Below are 20,636 nucleotides of genomic sequence, written 5' to 3'. Positions count from 1 at the left end.
TTTAGACGAGCTGCTCTAAGGAAACCTCTGTAGAGCCCTAGAACCTGCTTTTGAATTCCAGATAGCCTTTGGCCAGGAGCCATCTCATTTTAATTTTCTCAAAGATGTTGCTCGTAAACACAGTAATCTTTTTTTTCGTTCAGCTTCTACAAAATAAGAAAAAAGGAAGATGTAATTGCGTTATAATGCTTATTACTCACCAACAATAGTCTTATGCGAGTTCATGATCCTGTTAGATCTTCATGAGATGTGTGCATGGTTTGGATGACATTATAGAATAGTATGCATATGAAGAAGGCTATTTCATTGAGAATTTGAAGAAAATTCTAGCTGATATGTTGTTAAACAAACATATGTGGTTGACTCATTGAGTACAAAATCCCTGCCAACCATCCGAGATATGAGCATGGTTAGAGTGACAAACAACATGATAGAACAGAAAAGGGAGGATCCCATGCTCAAATTAAGAAAATTAAAAGAAGGGGAAATTTCACTCCCAAAATCTATACATTTGCATTTGGATTTGGCTAATTTTCACAAGCGTGCTTATAAAGTTTATAACTATTGTCATGTGTAATTCTGAAATATTCTACGAGTAGGCCAAATAGTACTGGAGCAGTCAGGCCATTTTATATAAGCACAACCACATTGTTATAAAAACCAATATGAACTATGAAGTATGTCACATCCTCTCCAGATATTTTCATGCAATGTTCAGCTTTGGGACCTGATATAGGAGGAGACACACAAATAAGGGGTGGCAAACTGGTCAGGTCGGGTCATAATTGACCTAACCCATTTAAGCTTGACCCGACCTGACCTGTTCAATAAACGGGTCAATGCCACCTGATCCGACCCTTCTAACACAAACAATCCATATATGATCTTTGCTTTTTGTCCAAGACTTACCTAATGCATTCACATGGAAATGCATCAACTCTAGGTACCCAAATTCTTCTTCATTAGATGCATCCATTTCTATATTATTCTCTATAAGATTACCGGTATGATTAGACTCCATTAATTGTGGAAAACATTTACAAAACTATATAAGATTCATAAAATAACATAAATAAATAAATTACAATCACAAGCACACCAAATAGCTCTGAAAATAACTTCTAACTTAAATCATTGATGAACATCTCAAACAGACCTCAAATTTATATTAAAAGGTGCAAAAAGTCTAGTTACACCAAAAGCGACCAAATATTAGAAACAAAAATTAATGGGCACATCCCAAATTCTAGAAACTAAGCATATGCACAAAGATAAACAAAACCCTAGCTGATCAGTGAATGTCCAAACATCTCACAATCACACCAACAAAAGTTCAAACTTGCACAGAAATTTTAAGAAAATTAGAGAAAGATAGGAAATAGGAAGAGAATGAGACAAGGAAAGAGTTGAAAAGAGAAGTTACAATAAAGTTCTCACTGTTGCCACCCTCGCCGCCATCGTTCATCGCCACTGCGTTGCTCTCCTCCGTCATCGGTCGCTCGTCGCCGCCCTCTTGTCGCTAGGGCTTTAATTGTAGGAGAAATTGAGAATAGAAAGCGGAAGAACAAAGGGATGTGAAAAGAATCTATGGGTCAAAACTTAAAGGGGTAGTTAGGATCATATGTGAAAAGAATCTATAGGTTAAAACTTAGAGGGGTAGTTAGGATCATATACGGATCCTACGGGTTGACCATAATTATCCACGGGTAGTTAGGGTCGACCCGTATATGACATGAACCCATTATTAACGGGTCGGGTCGAGTCAGCAGGTTAGGGTCAAAATTATCATCCCTACACACAACAAGGTAAGCATAGCACCCTGGATTATACTGAGGATGCAGCAAAATCAGTGGATCGAAATACTTTCACCAGTGATCACTCAGGCCATTCCACTATTTGAGAAGCTTAGGCAGACGCACATTTTTCACGGCCTACTTCCACACCTGACATAACGTATAACCCTCTTTAGTGTTTTAATGGAACATGATGTGATATTCATATTGCCCTCTGACAAAAATCAAACTTAAAAAAATTGTTTAGATCCAACCATCTCTTTTCTCAACCCATATACTTCTGTAATTAATCGCATAGTTATTGTACCATGAACATCCATCTATATACTAACACAAAACTCCTATATGACACATGGCATATTTTAGACAATTGACTCTAAACCTTCCTATGTGGCATAACTTTAGACAACTGGCTCATAATCTTCCATATATTAACATTGACCATAATCTCTCCCCACCTCATTAATTGATACGTTATCCCTCTTCATATTCCATTCCTTTGTTTTTATTGACTTACCACATTTTGCTTTCACTCCATTCTTCTTCTAAATCAATATAATTCTTTACGCTCTTACTGCAATACACCTTCTTATAATTCCTATTTTCGCATCTAATTGCAACTTCCCTTAAGCTGCCAAGGTCAGGGGTGAAAATTTTAGCCTTCCTTTTGTACCTTTGTACAAGCCTTTTCTTCTTTTCATCCTAACTTTTGATTACAGTCTTTTTCTTTTGTCTCCTACAGAGATTTTCTTTGGTTTCCGGTTAAGTATAAATTGTATAATAATTTCATATTCCTTAACTTTAATTTTGTAATCATAGGGAAACTAAGTGGTGATATATCTTATGTTAAAATTGTATTATATTTAGTTGTTGAAATGAGTGTTTATTGATTGTTCTCAAAGATGGCTACTTTTCTTTTCAGGTAAAAAGATTAAATTGGTTTTTATTACTTTTATCTTGATGCATTCTAGAAAAAAGGATGGAAGAGTCGGGGATTTTGCATTTGTGAGATGCAAGTATGATGATAGTGAAAAAAACTGGGATTTGCATTTATTGTTTGTTTTTTGGAATATAATTTGTTAATTTATTTATGTACGAAAAAATATGGTTGGTAGAGAAATCATGACACAAATTATTTATTCTTTTTTACAAGTGTATCCTTTACTAATTTTAGGGTGTTTTGTATGATGTTATTTCTAGGGTGTTTTGTATCAATATTGTTGAACCGAGCTATTTTTCTAGGACTTTTAAAATGCAAGTTATCTGGATAACTCTTTATTCTTTTTTAATATGTTCTTATTATGTAGATAATAATATGCTTAACAAAATTAAATAAAACATATTTAGTGAGAGAAAATCACAACAAAAGGAATTGTTGCAAGTTTCTAGATAGTAATAGTCATTTTTTAGATTTTGCTTTATAATGTAACATGAAAATCCCCGCAGCATCATGCGGGTATAACACTAGTAATATTAATATCAATATCCCATTTTTATCTCTTTTTAAAAAATTTAGGTGAGAACAAACCAATTAAACAAATCAAAATAATCAACATTAACCACTCTTAATATTCTCAATCGTGACATAACATAATCATAATTAATGAGTTTTTATACGGCCAGGACGACCATTACAAAATGCGGATACTAATTTGTAATTATCAATTAGATTGAAGCTATAGTGTTATCTTTGCATAGTTCACCAGCTAAAAAGGAAGAAAAGCACATAAACACTACTAAACTCTCCAAATACCAACGAGGATTCACGACCCTTGTGATAACAGGGATGAATGGAATTATATTGAAATGTTGCAAAAAAATTCTCTAACAGAGTGCTTTCCATACGTCAATTGACAAGAATTCCCAAATGCCAACATTCATAACATTAATAAAGCAAATATAAATATCACCTATGTATTTTCAATATGACCATGTGAGTGTAAATAAAACATATATGTTATGCATGTAGCTTAGTTTATTGTGATTCATTTCTATACTTCACATATTTAATTCTTGTTTATTAGTCAGGACAAGAATGTATATATTTGTAAATTATTATACTAGTATATATTATATGTTCATAATCTTTACAAATTTAAAATTAAAATACTTAAACTCAAGAAGCTTACACCTCACACTTTGAAGTTTACGCCTCGCTTCATCAAAGAGTCCAGCGCTTCGCTTCGCGCTTCTGCTCTTTTAAACATTGATCCCACCATCTCTTTTCTCAACACATATACTTTCATTGTTAATCACATAGTTATTGTACCATGAACATAATATTAATATCAATATCCAATTTTTATTTCTTTTTTTAAAAATGTAAGCCGAGAATAAACCAATTTAACAAATAAAAATAATCAACTCCAACTACTCTTATTATTCTTAATTACAACATAACATAACTATAACTAATGACTTCTTATACGGCCAAGACGACCACTACAAAATGCGGATACTAATTTGTAATTATCAACCGGATTGAAGCTATAGTGTTATCTCTGCCTAGTTCACCCGCTAAAAAGGGAGAAAAGCACATAAACACTACTAAGCTCTCCAAATACCGACAAGGATTCATGACCCCTGTGATAAGAGGGTTGAATGGAATTATATGGAAATGTTGCAAAAAAAATCATCCAACAAAGTGCTTCCCGTTCAAAAATTGACAAGAAATCCCAAATGCCAACATCCATAACATTCATAAAGCAAATATAATTTCACCTACTGCCTCAGACACCAGCCAAAATAAGAGACTTCGGGGCTCATGGGTGTGCATCATTAACTCAAATTTGCAACATCAATAATAGAAGTTTTACGAGATTCCCTACTTCATATCAACTTCTACACTCCAACAATTCACACACAAAACGCCCAATCTAACCGCTAAATTGTGTAAATTAATGCCATTTGAGCCTCCAGATAAAAATTTCTACATAAAGAGCAACCTAACAGATGGACGTACAATGAAATCAATCTCCTCACAATAATTATAATAAGTGATATAAAACCCTAGAAAACATACATTAAACCAAAAACCACGAGAAATCAAACGAAACGAAGAAAGAACAAAGAAATGGCTTACGATTCGACGAGGCTGATCTCAAGACGTGCATACGCCGGCGAAGATTGCTGGCGAGGTCGGAATCCGGCGACCGCTGCGGTCTAAATAAAGAATTAGAAAAAAAAATCTGAAGTTCACAGGATTTATTAATGCCTCGCCCTGGAGGAGAGAAGAACTGGAAACGGGTCGGGTTCTATTTGGGCCTACGCATGCTCTTGTAGCCCACTGTGACCGGTTAAAGCCGAAACTCATAAATTGCACTTTGGACCTAGCTTATATGGACAAATTTTCAAAACCGACCACTTTGGGATTTTAATTGCAAAAAACGACCCATTTCAATCTTATTTATAAAAACCGACCCAGTTGGTTAAAACTGGGTCGGTTTTTAAAAAAAAATTTCCCAAACTTCACGGGAGTTCAACTCCCGTGAAGTTTTGTTATGAGAAAAACTTCACGGGAGTTCAACTCCCGTGAAGTTTCCCAAAAAAAATTACAAAAACCGACCTGTTTTCAGCCCCGGCTGAAAACAGGTCTTTGTTTTTATTGACTTACCACATTTTGCTTTCACTCCATTCTTCTTCTAAATCAATATAATTCTTTACGCTCTTACTGCAATACACCTTCTTATAATTCCTATTTTCGCATCTAATTGCAACTTCCCTTAAGCTGCCAAGGTCAGGGGTGAAAATTTTAGCCTTCCTTTTGTACCTTTGTACAAGCCTTTTCTTCTTTTCATCCTAACTTTTGATTACAGTCTTTTTCTTTTGTCTCCTACAGAGATTTTCTTTGGTTTCCGGTTAAGTATAAATTGTATAATAATTTCATATTCCTTAACTTTAATTTTGTAATCATAGGGAAACTAAGTGGTGATATATCTTATGTTAAAATTGTATTATATTTAGTTGTTGAAATGAGTGTTTATTGATTGTTCTCAAAGATGGCTACTTTTCTTTTCAGGTAAAAAGATTAAATTGGTTTTTATTACTTTTATCTTGATGCATTCTAGAAAAAAGGATGGAAGAGTCGGGGATTTTGCATTTGTGAGATGCAAGTATGATGATAGTGAAAAAAACTGGGATTTGCATTTATTGTTTGTTTTTTGGAATATAATTTGTTAATTTATTTATGTACGAAAAAATATGGTTGGTAGAGAAATCATGACACAAATTATTTATTCTTTTTTACAAGTGTATCCTTTACTAATTTTAGGGTGTTTTGTATGATGTTATTTCTAGGGTGTTTTGTATCAATATTGTTGAACCGAGCTATTTTTCTAGGACTTTTAAAATGCAAGTTATCTGGATAACTCTTTATTCTTTTTTAATATGTTCTTATTATGTAGATAATAATATGCTTAACAAAATTAAATAAAACATATTTAGTGAGAGAAAATCACAACAAAAGGAATTGTTGCAAGTTTCTAGATAGTAATAGTCATTTTTTAGATTTTGCTTTATAATGTAACATGAAAATCCCCGCAGCATCATGCGGGTATAACACTAGTAATATTAATATCAATATCCCATTTTTATCTCTTTTTAAAAAATTTAGGTGAGAACAAACCAATTAAACAAATCAAAATAATCAACATTAACCACTCTTAATATTCTCAATCGTGACATAACATAATCATAATTAATGAGTTTTTATACGGCCAGGACGACCATTACAAAATGCGGATACTAATTTGTAATTATCAATTAGATTGAAGCTATAGTGTTATCTTTGCATAGTTCACCAGCTAAAAAGGAAGAAAAGCACATAAACACTACTAAACTCTCCAAATACCAACGAGGATTCACGACCCTTGTGATAACAGGGATGAATGGAATTATATTGAAATGTTGCAAAAAAATTCTCTAACAGAGTGCTTTCCATACGTCAATTGACAAGAATTCCCAAATGCCAACATTCATAACATTAATAAAGCAAATATAAATATCACCTATGTATTTTCAATATGACCATGTGAGTGTAAATAAAACATATATGTTATGCATGTAGCTTAGTTTATTGTGATTCATTTCTATACTTCACATATTTAATTCTTGTTTATTAGTCAGGACAAGAATGTATATATTTGTAAATTATTATACTAGTATATATTATATGTTCATAATCTTTACAAATTTAAAATTAAAATACTTAAACTCAAGAAGCTTACACCTCACACTTTGAAGTTTACGCCTCGCTTCATCAAAGAGTCCAGCGCTTCGCTTCGCGCTTCTGCTCTTTTAAACATTGATCCCACCATCTCTTTTCTCAACACATATACTTTCATTGTTAATCACATAGTTATTGTACCATGAACATAATATTAATATCAATATCCAATTTTTATTTCTTTTTTTAAAAATGTAAGCCGAGAATAAACCAATTTAACAAATAAAAATAATCAACTCCAACTACTCTTATTATTCTTAATTACAACATAACATAACTATAACTAATGACTTCTTATACGGCCAAGACGACCACTACAAAATGCGGATACTAATTTGTAATTATCAACCGGATTGAAGCTATAGTGTTATCTCTGCCTAGTTCACCCGCTAAAAAGGGAGAAAAGCACATAAACACTACTAAGCTCTCCAAATACCGACAAGGATTCATGACCCCTGTGATAAGAGGGTTGAATGGAATTATATGGAAATGTTGCAAAAAAAATCATCCAACAAAGTGCTTCCCGTTCAAAAATTGACAAGAAATCCCAAATGCCAACATCCATAACATTCATAAAGCAAATATAATTTCACCTACTGCCTCAGACACCAGCCAAAATAAGAGACTTCGGGGCTCATGGGTGTGCATCATTAACTCAAATTTGCAACATCAATAATAGAAGTTTTACGAGATTCCCTACTTCATATCAACTTCTACACTCCAACAATTCACACACAAAACGCCCAATCTAACCGCTAAATTGTGTAAATTAATGCCATTTGAGCCTCCAGATAAAAATTTCTACATAAAGAGCAACCTAACAGATGGACGTACAATGAAATCAATCTCCTCACAATAATTATAATAAGTGATATAAAACCCTAGAAAACATACATTAAACCAAAAACCACGAGAAATCAAACGAAACGAAGAAAGAACAAAGAAATGGCTTACGATTCGACGAGGCTGATCTCAAGACGTGCATACGCCGGCAGCCTGATCTTTTCTATTATTGAGTCGACTTCGAAATTTTAAATCCAGTGGAATTAGTAGTAGCGCTGAATATTTTTCCCTTTGCAAGATATATATATATAACTCAATTTACTTGAGCAATTTAGAGATATCACAATCTTCGGTCTTCGCAAATCGTCCTCGTACTCTTGGCTGGTTATCTGCTAAGGCCTTCCTGCATTCATACTGCAAAGCCACGGCTTACATCAAAATGTATGGACAAATTTTCAAAACCGACCACTTTGGGATTTTAATTGCAAAAAACGACCCATTTCAATCTTATTTATAAAAACCGACCCAGTTGGTTAAAACTGGGTCGGTTTTTAAAAAAAAATTTCCCAAACTTCACGGGAGTTCAACTCCCGTGAAGTTTTGTTATGAGAAAAACTTCACGGGAGTTCAACTCCCGTGAAGTTTCCCAAAAAAAATTACAAAAACCGACCTGTTTTCAGCCCCGGCTGAAAACAGGTCGGTTTTTGTAAATATTTTCAAAACCGGTCGTTTTTTGCAATTAAAAACCCAAAAGGGTCGGTTTTGAAAATTTGTCCTAGCTTATATCTATAGCCCAGTTCACTGGCGGAAAAGTTTCTCCTTGGATATATCAATTTGTAGGGGCTTTTATTTATAGGCTTAATTGCACTTAAATACCCTATAGTTTTCGCTACTTTGCACTGATATACCCTCACTTGTTTTTAGCAGGACCTATATACTCTAAAGTGTTTAAAACTTGCAGTTATATCCCCTTATTACTTGTTTTGACGGTATTTATATGACGTAAAGTTCTAAAAACGTGCACTTAAATACCCTCAAGTTTTTAAAACTCGCACTTAAATATCCTCAGTTATGCAAACTTGAAGCATTTAAGTCCAAGTTTTAAAAACTTAAGGATATTTATGTGTTGGTTTTAAAAACTTTAGGGTATTTAAGTGCAAGTTTTAAAAACTTTAGATAATGTAATGCTGTGAAAAACTTTAGGGTATTTAAGTGCAAGTTTTAAAAACTTTAGATAATGTAATGCTGTGAAAAACAAGTGAGGAAATATAAGTGAAGGTTTAAAAACTTTAGTGTAGTGCTGCCGGAAACAAGTGAGAATATCTAAGCGAAATGCAGGGAAAACTATAGGATATATGTTTAACTGTATTTAAGCATTGTTTATAAGTTTAAAGTGTTACCCTCATTTACTTAAAAGCCCACATGGTTCTGTAAGGGGGGTTATTCATTGGGGTAATTTTTGGGATAATGGGATAATTTTTGGAATAATAATGTTTGGTGTTATTCATTGGGGTAATTGGAACTGGAGTAACTCTTGTGGTGTTATTGGTTTGTTGGGGTAAATGTGAGACAAATAACCCACTTTCCCCCAAATTGTCCCAGCTATAAAAGCAATCCTCAGCCCCATCCTCATAATTTACCCCAATTCCTTCGCTGGAACCAAATTACCCCCTTTGAGATCCGACACCCCCATCGAAGATCCGACGCCAAATCGCCCGCCGAGCTCCACCTCCGACCGCGGCCAGTCGTTCTCGAGGTCATTCACCTGCTCCTCCTTCGCCGTTCTCGAGCTCGAGAGCCAGCTCCGCCGTCGCCGTTCTCGAGCTCGAGAGCCAGCTCCACCTCCTCGCCACTCGCTTCGTCGCCCCCTCGCCACTGATCTGACCCCCTCGCTGTTCATCCCGTGAAGACCCAAGTCATCAGCTCTGGCTTTCTTTGGGGACTCGGAGACATTGGAGCTCAGGCCATCACTCACCGTTCATTTACTTTGAATACTCAAAACCCAATAATAATCTCTCAATCTCCTTTTGCCATTTTCTTGATTTTCCGATTCTAAGCTTGTTATGATGATCATGGAAGAAAACCCATGTTAGTTTTTGTTGGGTATTGTCTAGATTCCTTTTTTTTTGCTTGGTTTGATTAATTGGTGATTTTTTTTTTGTAATATGCTGATTGAAGTAATGGAAAATGGTTACTGCATAAAGCGTTGCTCATTTACCCTCTTGTTTGATGATCTTGATCATGAGCAGTTATGACGATTATTGAAGAAACCCATCTAGATGCTTTTTTTTTTCCTTTTTTTCCCCAGTGCTTGCATCCGTTGTGTACACATTATTAGGAATATGCTGATTAAAGTAATGGGAAATTGTTCTTATGTAAAGAGTTGAAGAATTTCAATACATAAGTAATACCCTTTTGTTTTTTTATTTATTATTGATGAACAAAACTCCCAAATCCAACCCGGAGCTCTGATACCACTTGTTGTGCGCCGCGGAAGCCTCGAATAGCCAAAACAATAGCACACACAAGAACAAAATAGATCACAATGCACACAAGCTAACCAATCACAGCAAGAACACAAGGTATACGTGGTTCGGCAATGTGCCTACGTCCACGGGGCAAGGAGGGGGGAGTTTCACTAATCAAATCAAAGGGGAATACAAATTAGGGTTACAAATCTTACCCAAAACCCTCAAACAAGATCACTTGATCTCTCCAATAGACTCCAACAAAAGAAGCCCTAGAAAATCCCCTTTGGCAGCTCAAAATCTCCCTTGCATAAACCCTAGAACAGATTTGGGGTTTATATACAAGTTACAAAGAAAACGGGTCTGGAAAACCAACTTAAACCCAAAACCCGATAGTCGGTCGACCGCAGCACCACTGCCGGTCGACCGCAAAACATCCCGAGGTCCAGTCTGCTCTCTGGACAATTCGCGGTCGACCGCAGCGCTTCGTCCGGTCGACCGCCCAAATTCCAGAGGCACACTAAGAGTTGTGTGCACATATCGGTCGACCGCAGCTCCACTGCCGGTCGACCGCCCAACTTCCAGAGGCATATATTCAATAAGCTTAAACAATGACCAAACTTCACACCTGGTACGACTTTGGTCAACATATCAGCAGGATTGTCCTTAGTGTGGACCTTCTCCAACGTGACATCACCATCATCCAATACGTCACGTACAAAATGAAATCTGACATCAATGTGCTTCGTGCGAGCATGGTAGACTTGGTTCTTCGCCAAATAGATAGCTGACATACTATCACAATGTACCTGAATGGTCTCCTGTGCAATCCCCAAATCATCCAACAAGCCATGTAGCCACAAAGCCTCCTTCACTGCTTCAGTCACCGCCATATATTCCGCCTCCGTAGTAGAAAGCGCCACTGTAGACTGAAGAGTGCATCGCCAACACACCGGTGCACTAGCCAATGTAAAAACATAACCTGTAGTGGACCGACGCTTATCAAGATCTCCAGCATAGTCAGAATCCACGTAGCCAACACAATCCTGCCCTGTCTCATCATTCTTCGCAAATATCAACCCAACATCCACGGTACCCTTAATATACCGTAGAATCCACTTCACAGCCTCCCAATGCCCCTTCCCGGGGTTGTGCATGTACCTAGATACCATGCTCACAGCCTGTGACAAATCTGGCCTCGTACACACCATAGCATACATCAAGCTACCCACTGCGCTGGCGTATGGAACCTTGAACATGTAGTCCCTATCCTCTACTGAAACTGGTGACATCAAAGCTGAAAGCTTAAAGTGGGGAGCTAATGGAGTACTCACCACCTTGGTATTACCCTCAAAACTGAATTTCTTCAGCATCTTCTGCAAGTAACTCTTCTGTGTAAGCTTCAATCTCCCCTTCACCCTGTCTCGCTCAATCTCCATACCAAGTATCTTCTTAGCCTCTCCCAGATCCTTCATCTCAAACTCAGATGACAACTCCTTTTTCAGTTTCCCAATAGCTGAAGTGTTCCTGGAAGCTATGAGCATATCATCAACATACAATAACAAATAAATATGCTCACCATCCTGTAGCTTGCGCATATAAACACACGGGTCATAAGGGCTCCTCGTGTATCCTCGGCCAATCATAAAGCTATCAAATCTCTTATACCACTGTCGCGGTGATTGCTTCAGTCCATACAGAGATTTTCTCAATTTGCACACCAAATCTTCTCTTCCTGCAGCTTTAAACCCCATTGGTTGTGTCATGTAGATCTCCTCATCTAAATCTCCATGTAGAAAGGCCGTCTTCACGTCCATTTGGACCAAATCTAAGTCCAGTTGTGCCACCAATGCCAATAGTATCCGAATAGATGAATGCTTCACAACGGGTGAGAACACCTCGTTGTAATCAACACCCTCAAGCTGTGCATATCCCTTGGCAACCAATCTGGCCTTGAATCGAATGTCCCCAATAGAAGATCCCTCTTTCTTAGCATACACCCACTTGCAACCAATAGCTTTCTTACCCTTCGGTAGCTTTGCAAGTTTCCAAGTGTCGTTCTTCTGAAGAGATTGCATCTCCTCCTCCATAGCATTCCTCCACCTAATGGAATCAGGGCTGGACTCTGCCTCCCTGAATGTGGCAGGAATCAAATCATCAACGACCTCCACCGATAAAGCATATGCCACCATGACATCATCATATCTAGCTGGCCGACGAATCTCTCTCCTCGGTCTGTCTGCTGCAATAGACCCCTGAGCATGACCCTGCTCCTGAGTCTCACCATCCACTGTATCCTCCTCATGCCCGACTGTCATCTCATCTCCTTCATGTGTCACCTCTGTAGGAGTCTCAATAGGAACAGTGCTAACTGGAGTGGGTGGAGTCACATCATACTCCACCTGCTGCGATATCCTCTCTGTCTGATCTTCCTCCACCTGCTGAGGAACTCGAGGCTTCATCATGTACGCCTCATCGAATGTGACATCTCTGCTAATGATCATCTTCTTATCTTGTGGATCCCATAACTTGAAGCCTTTTACACCTTCTCTAAATCCCACAAAGATAGCCTTCCTCGCTCTCGGATTCAACTTCCCATCACTAACATGGAAATAAGATGGACACCCAAAAATCCGAAGAGTCCCATAATCACTAGCCACACAACCAGAACAACGCTCCAAAGGAGTCTTCCCCTCTATCACAGTGCACGACAACCTGTTAATGAGATGGCTATCATAAACTAACGCCTCGGCCCAAAAAGATCTAGCCAATCCACTCTGCGTCATCATACATCGCACCTTCTCCAGCAAGGTACGGTTCAGCCTCTCTGCCACCCCATTTTGTTGCGGTGTCTCTCTAACTGTGAAGTGTCTTCTAATGCCGTGATCCCGGCAAAACTGCAGAAATGGATCACTCTTGTACTCTCCACCATTGTCTGAACGAAGAGTCTTCACCTTTCTACCTGTCTGCAGCTCCACTTTCTTCTTCTACTCCACAAATATATCCAGGACTTCATGTTTATGCTTCATGGTATATACCCAATTCCTCCTGGAATAATCATCAATGAAAGTGACGAAGTAATTTGCCCCACCAAGCGATGTGTGCTTAGAAGGGCCCCAAACATCTGTGTGAATGTAGTCTAATATACCTTGGGTGTTGTGAATTGCGGTGCCAAACTTCACTTTAGTCTTCTTCCCAAGTATGCAATGCTCACACAGCTCCATCTTGCAGGTCTTTGCACCTTTCAATAGCCCCTGTTTTGCCAATGACTGAAGGGACTTTTCACCTGTGTGTCCAAGCCTCATGTGCCATAGTGTGGTAGTGTCCTCCTCTGTGGTAATAGATGCAGCCAGACCCCCTGTAACTGTCTTGCCCTTCAAGTAGTATAGGTTGTTTTCCCTGACACCTCGCATCACCACCATGGATCCCTTCATGACCTTCAAACTAGCATCCTCTAATATCACTCTATAACCGGATGCCTCCAAAGTCCCAAGAGAAATGAGGTTCTTCGTCAACTGCGGCACGAACCTCACATCTTTCAATTCCCTAGTCACCCCGTCATGCATTCTGATTCTGACTGAGCCAATCCCACTAATAGGACAAACGTGATCGTTCCCCATGAGCACCACGTCTCCTCTCTTCAACTCCTCAAAGTTGGTAAACCAATCCCTCTTAGGGCAAATATGAAATGTAGCTCCCGAATCAAGCATCCACTCCGTAGAGTCGGCATAACAAACTGACGGCAGTGCGGGACAAGAATAACCGGAAGAATCTGAATCTGAAATGTCGCCAACAACCTTAGCAACATTCACCTCTGAAGCTTGTACAGCTTTCCCCCTTTGCTTCCTGGCTCTATCCTTCAACTTTGGGCACTCATTCTTCCAATGTCCCTCTTCTTTGCAAAAGGCACATTGATTTCTACCAACACTTTTATGGCCACCCCTATTCTTCGATTTTGAGCGGTTGAACTTTTGACGGTTTGGAGCACGGCCACGAACTGCAAGTGCATCACCCGATGCCTTCTCGGAGGGCTCACAATCATTCTTCCTCAGCTCATAATTCACCAATGCCGAGGTCACCTCCTTGTAGCTAACTGTAGTTCGCCCATTTATCATAGTGAGAACAAAGGTGCTAAACTCATCGTCTGGCAATGAACACAACGATAACATCGCCTTGTCTTCATCCTCCACCATGATATCAACATTGGCCATATCCGAAATTAGCTTTGTGAAGTCGTTAACATGCTCTCGAATGGAAACTCCCCTCTTCATCTTGAATTGGTAGAACCTCTTCTTCAAGTGAAGCCGATTCTCAATGCTTTTTGTCAAATATTTTTCATTGAGCGTTTCCCACAATCTCTTTGCCGAAGTCTCGTTCATCACATCATAAATGAGATCCGGTGTTAGGCATGACCGAATAACCCCACAAGCCCTACTGTGCATTTTCTTCCAAACCCTATCATCAATCTCCTCGGGTTTCTCTTGAAACTCAAGGGTCTCCTCCAAGTTTTGTGCATCTAAGGCGTCCATTACTTGACACCTCCATAAACCGAAGTTGATCTTGCCGTCGAACTTTGGGACATCAATTTTAGTGTTATTGATGCTCAAATTTTGGATCGCCTTTGTCAAAGCCGACCCCGATGGACTAGTAGCACTTGAGCTAGCCCTGCTTGTATCACCCATATTGTAGATCTACTCTTCAAATAAGAATCCAACAGTGAATCCTTCGAACAAAACTCCCAAATCCAACCCGGAGCTCTGATACCACTTGTTGTGCGCCGCGGAAGTCCCAAATAGCCAAAACAATAGCACACACAAGAACAAAATAGACCACAATAGACACAAGCCAACCAATCACAGTAAGAACACAAGATATACGTGGTTCGGCAATGTGCCTACGTCCACGGGACAAGGAGGGGGGGGGTTCACTAATCAAATCAAAGGGGAATACAAATTAGGGTTACAAATCTTACCCAAAACCCTCAAACAAGATCACTTGATCTCTCCAATAGACTCCAACAAAAGAAGCCCTAGAAAATCCCCTTTGGCAGCTCAAAATCTCCCTTGCATAAAACCCTAGAACAGATTTGGGGTTTATATACAAGTTACAAAGAAAACGGGTCTGGAAAACCAACTTAAACCCAAAACCCGATAGTCGGTCGACCGCAGCACCACTGCCGGTCGACCGCAAAATATCCCGAGGTCCAGTCTGCTCTCTGGACAATTCGCGGTCGACCGCAGCGCTTCGTCCGGTCGACCGCCCAAATTCCAGAGGCACACTAAGAGTTGTGTGCACATATCGGTCGACCGCAGCTCCACTGCCGGTCGACCGCCCAACTTCCAGAGGCATACCTCTGACTTTTCACCAACTCTACAATTGTTTCTTTGCCTGACTAGATTATTTGGCAAACATATTGCTGGGCTATGCTGATTAAAGTGACGGGAAGGCCGAAATGGTATCATTATCAATCACATAGTATTATATAAAAGAGTTGTGAAGGATTTTCAGTTCGTTTGCACACAATGAGGACATAAGAATCATGATTTCATCCTTTGCATTGCAATCCTTTCCTGAGTTTCTGAAGTGTTGATGCTTGAAAAGTAGGGAAATGGAAACATGTTAAGATACTGTTCATGGTGATTGTTAGCAGCAGAGGCAGCTTGATCAAGAGAAGTTGTGGTGGAGCTCGGGTTCGGGCGGTTTGGGGTTGAAGGAGGTGGTTCTGGGGGTGCTTGGCGGCATGTGGTCGGAGGGGGAGGTGGTGTTGGGGGTGTTTGGCGCGGTGAGGGAAGGTGAGCGAAGGAGGGTGGTGGCGCAACGGTGGCGGCCACAATTCGATGTTGAAACCATTTATCTTGTATTGTTGTGATAATTTGATGTTGAAACTATGTACTTGTGAATTTTCTTGTATTGTTGTGATAATTTGACGTTGAAACTATGTACTTGTGATAATTTGATGTTGAAACTATGCTCTGGTGATTTGTATGACCGTTGAAAATTTTTGTGTGTTATTAAAGATTTGGGGTTGTATGTTTGAACAATTATTGCAATTAAAAAATTTGTTAATATAGCATAAATATTAAAATAAACATCAAATATTCAAAGATTGATTAATATTAATATTATTATATTATTTTTATTATTTTATATTAAAACAATCTTTAAAATAATATTATTGTATATTATAACTATTATTTATTTAATCATTTGATGTTATGTCAAGTTAAACTTGAATTTAATTGAGCTATAAATATAATATTATAAAAGATGTCATACTAATTGTCCCACTCAAATTGTCCCATTACCCCATTTTACCCCAATTTATCCCACTTAAATTATCCCATTGGGTAAAATTACCCCATTGGAACAATTTACCCCAAATTACACCAAATTACACCAACGTAATCATTTGATGTTATATCAAGTTAAACTTGAATTTAATTGAGCTATAAATATAATATTATAAAAGATGTCATACTAATTGTCCCACTCAAATTGTCCCATTACCCCATTTTACCCCAATTTATCCCACTTAAATTATCCCATTGGGTAAAATTACCCCATTGGAACAATTTACCCCAAATTACACCAAATTACACCAACGAATAACCCCCCCTAAGTTCTCATACACCCAAAAAATAAACTTTAAACCCAGAACTTTGAATACGATACGTATAGCTACATATGACTCTAAGCTAGCTCTAAAGCATGTAGCTACGCACACCACAATATGTACCTATACACCGTAAACTACGTAGCTATACACTCTATTAAATGTAGCTATATACTAAACCCACCACCGTCGCCCATACCTGAAGCAAAAGATCTCAGCGTATATGCTGCATTTCGTCGTGCTGCAAAATCTCTGCATGCACCCCTCGTCCTTATCTCTTCCTCAGAGAAATACTCTCCAAGTACGGGTTCGGGTGAGGTATCTGACCGGGACCCGTTATTTTGGTACCTTGAAGGCATCATATATATTGGCTTGCAGCCTGGGGGTTAACTTCCGTAATGGGTGGATTCAACAAATTAAGCCTGACCATCATATTCCACAACTCGATCCGTTCCAGTTATCATATGCTCTCTTCGCTAGCTAGCTAGCAGATCAACTGATATCTGTTTCACTTGTAAACAACATGAATAAGCTTTGTAACAAGAATCTACGACAATCAAATATTGAAGGAAGCGGCTTTGATGCTCATTGGGCATAACAAGCTTATTTCCTAATAGGAGTTGACAGATAAGGTTTTATTGGACTTCGTGTAACCCACGTAGGTTCATAACTAATTGGGATCATCCATAACCACGGGGGAGGCCGTTACAAACTGAAGAGACACTCAAAATCCTCGAAAATCACAGCATTTAACAGATTGAACGTCGGTTACAAAACTGCCCGGAACGACCCCTTCTCCCGAGACAGTAGACGCTATCTCGGAAATAGGAGTTGACAGATAAGGTTTGTTTCGACTTCTTATCTTCAGAAACGGTTCCCATGGGCCATAAATACTTCCCCTACACCCCTGTGCACCGGAGAGAGCAATTTGGCAGCAGAGAATTGATTTTTTTGGCGAACTTTGGAGAGAGTCTTGCATCGTTTTCAAGGAATCCTCAAAGTCTTTGGTGTTTTCTCGAGATCTAAGCTTTTGACTTGATCTTGAGAAAAGTGTTTTATCTCATCTTATTAAGATATCCACTTCTGTCATTGTTTCTAAAACAAAACATCGACCACAAGCCTTCTTGAGATCAATCCGGATCTGTGAATCGGTGGTCCACAGACTAACGCGTCCCCGGCACAGGTAAAGATTTTATGCAAGCAGAGACTGCTAAACAAGAGTTTCTACGTGTGTTTCTAGAAGATTTCATTCATTTATTTTTCGTTGTAACGAGAGATCTTATAAAAAGATTAACTCTCTTGAAGCTGTAATTGATAAACAATTGTAATAGATTTAGCAATGAAAAAGATTTCTGACGCAAACAGTCTCAAACACGGTAAAATTCACTGGAGGAGAAAGAAGTATCAAGAATCAAGAGAGGAATCTCTAGTGATTGATACCGTTCAAGAAGACAATGCCTCGCATAGATACACATATTATAGGCTAACTATAGAAAGTCTGAAAAAATAGACAATATCATATTTAACATGAAACAGATCAAGAGCAAGTTGTCACACTTCTCAATTTCTGTTGATCTCTGACAAAAAGACGAAGAAAATATTCAACAGTTACAATACTAGCATCCACCAACCTCTTGTGCAGCGCTCCATCCTTCGATGTTCGATCCAATCTCCATACTTCATCATGCAACACAGGCGGATAGTGTTTTTTGTACACTGCAACAAAAACCTTACCGAATTACTTTCTATTGAATCAAATTCAACCTGAAGAGAAAAGGAGATCATAGATAATATTAGTCTACATTCTCTTCTATGATCCTTAACACAGCAAATGCCTCAGACTTTGCCTCTCGTATATGAATATCTTCAGAAAATCCATCAGCAACTTTGACACCTTTGACACCGAGTCTAAATTTTCTACTCCGTATCCAACTAGAGTTATCAGTGAAACTCAAATCTCCTAAAGTTCCAATTCATTCTTCAAGAGTAACCAGTAAATCACCTGTCAGAAGTGGCCTTAATTTTACCCTCTCTCTCCTTAACTTCAAAACTTTCAAAGTGATATTGAGTCCATTTGCTATCATTTTCATCATTGAAATTGCCTTCCAAGACAACAACACTTAGTTTGGCTACTGCTTCGGACCCAAAGCTGATAACCGTGTTAGTGACTGCAACAAGTAAAATGATATGGATTGACGTGCCTTGATCGACTTTTGCTCCTGTGAAGAGATGTGGAGGTAACCTTGATCTGAAATGAAGTTGTAGCTTTCTTCCTCCTGGTCCCTCGATTCTTTGAGGAGATGACCTGTTAATAACCCCGTGACAGTTAGTTGAAGAGGTGAAAATCCCATTCTTAGTCTAGAGATATTGAATGATGCGATGATGTGTAGTTAAGAGCACAAGAAGTTCCTCACTTATTGTCACTTATTGCCCCTAAATTCTAAAGGGACTCCTAAAACAATCGAGGGAACGTAAGTGATATTGAAGATATAGATGAAGGGGGTTATCTACATTTTACCCTATTTTATTTAAACAAGTATAACTTCACACCTTCCTGTGAGCTTGGGCTGGACTAACTTCGCCAAAGCACGCTCCACTTCCTCACTGACATGATTTTTTGCCATGTCAGTGCAACGATATAAGCATAAAGGTAGCAAGAGAGCCCAAAATCTAATTTTATACTTCTTTAGAGATATGCAGACAATCATGTTATCTATCAAGAAATAACGAAATCTTTATTTCAATCAATTGACAGATTCCTTCCATGAATAGCCACTGAACTTCAAGTAAAATTTCTTTATTGATTCTAGACCAACACTTGTTACCAAGGCTCAAACTTCCTATGTAAACTTTCTCAAAATGATTTTATGTCTAACGTCCTACAACCTAGAATAAAATGTTAAAGTAGTCCAAATAGTGAAGCCATTGCCAAGATGACAATGTACATTTCTTAATGAAAAAGAGCAAGAGAACAGCAACACCTTCACACGTAGAGAGAAACTCCAGTCAAAATCCCCCCTTTATCGTCTCTCGAAGTGAAAAATCCTAACTCGCGATAACCCAAAAGCTCTACTAATTTAAAAAACTCAGATTCTTTCACCAATGGGTTTCTTAGCAGCATCACAATTCTATTGAGAAAATGAGTCACTGCCCCTAATTATCTCCACTCAAATCATCTTAGCATATGAACTAAAAAAACCGAAGAAGAGAGAAGAAAATAAACCTTACAAGCGATGGAACTTTGGGTCTCTTAAAAAAATCTCCACCTTCTTCCTCTGCTTCCGTTGCTGTAGATTTTCTCTTCTCTCTTAGTTTTATCCATTTATCACTAATATAAGTATAGTAAATTAGTAGCTTAGTACTGTGGCATTACTAAGGATAGCACTGATCAAAGTATACCAAGTTTCTGAGAAGGAGAATATTGAAGAACTGGAATTAGATCCAGGATCTCGTTGATTTTGTTGAGAGAGAAAGAGAGGGGTTGCCTAAAATCTAGCAATTTTTTATCTTTAACAGATAGTGGTGCATTCGGTCCGGATATAGCTCGGTATGATGCTTATCATATCCGTATCCGCTTACCCATCTCGGATGCGAATACAGATACGGATGTACCACGGTAAGAAAAATTTATATCCATATCCGCTAAAAATCGGATACGATTACGGATATACATGCAGATATGCATGCGAATACAAAACGGATATTAGAAAACTAGATAGTATTGAGAAAAACATAATCTATGTGATACAAAAGAG

At 38.3% G+C, this 20,636-nt stretch overlaps 2 protein-coding genes across 2 annotated transcripts in view; both read right to left on the bottom strand.

Moving 5' to 3' along the window:
- The window catches only part of LOC109845441 (succinate dehydrogenase assembly factor 1, mitochondrial), a 6,575-nt gene extending 1,569 nt beyond the window's left edge, over positions 1-5,006 (bottom strand). Inside the window, 3 exon segments of the mRNA XM_020414694.1 lie at positions 1-2; positions 4-146; positions 4,876-5,006. The exon segment at positions 1-2 is cut by the window's left edge and continues 149 nt beyond it. Of these exon segments, the coding sequence (XP_020270283.1) occupies positions 1-2; positions 4-83 (82 nt within the window). The 5' untranslated portion in view covers positions 84-146; positions 4,876-5,006.
- Positions 18,419-19,505, bottom strand: LOC109829043 (calmodulin-binding protein 60 E-like). The gene is given in 5 exon segments (XM_020396106.1): positions 18,419-18,597; positions 18,684-18,705; positions 18,708-18,902; positions 18,904-19,186; positions 19,432-19,505. Coding segments are annotated over 5 exon segments (753 nt in total).

Source organism: Asparagus officinalis, chromosome 1, assembly GCF_001876935.1.
Source record: "Asparagus officinalis chromosome 1, Aspof.V1, whole genome shotgun sequence".
NCBI classification, from domain to species: domain Eukaryota; kingdom Viridiplantae; phylum Streptophyta; class Magnoliopsida; order Asparagales; family Asparagaceae; genus Asparagus; species Asparagus officinalis.
The sequence above is the reverse complement of the archived record's forward strand: the minus strand, read 5'-3'. Positions and strand labels throughout refer to the sequence as shown.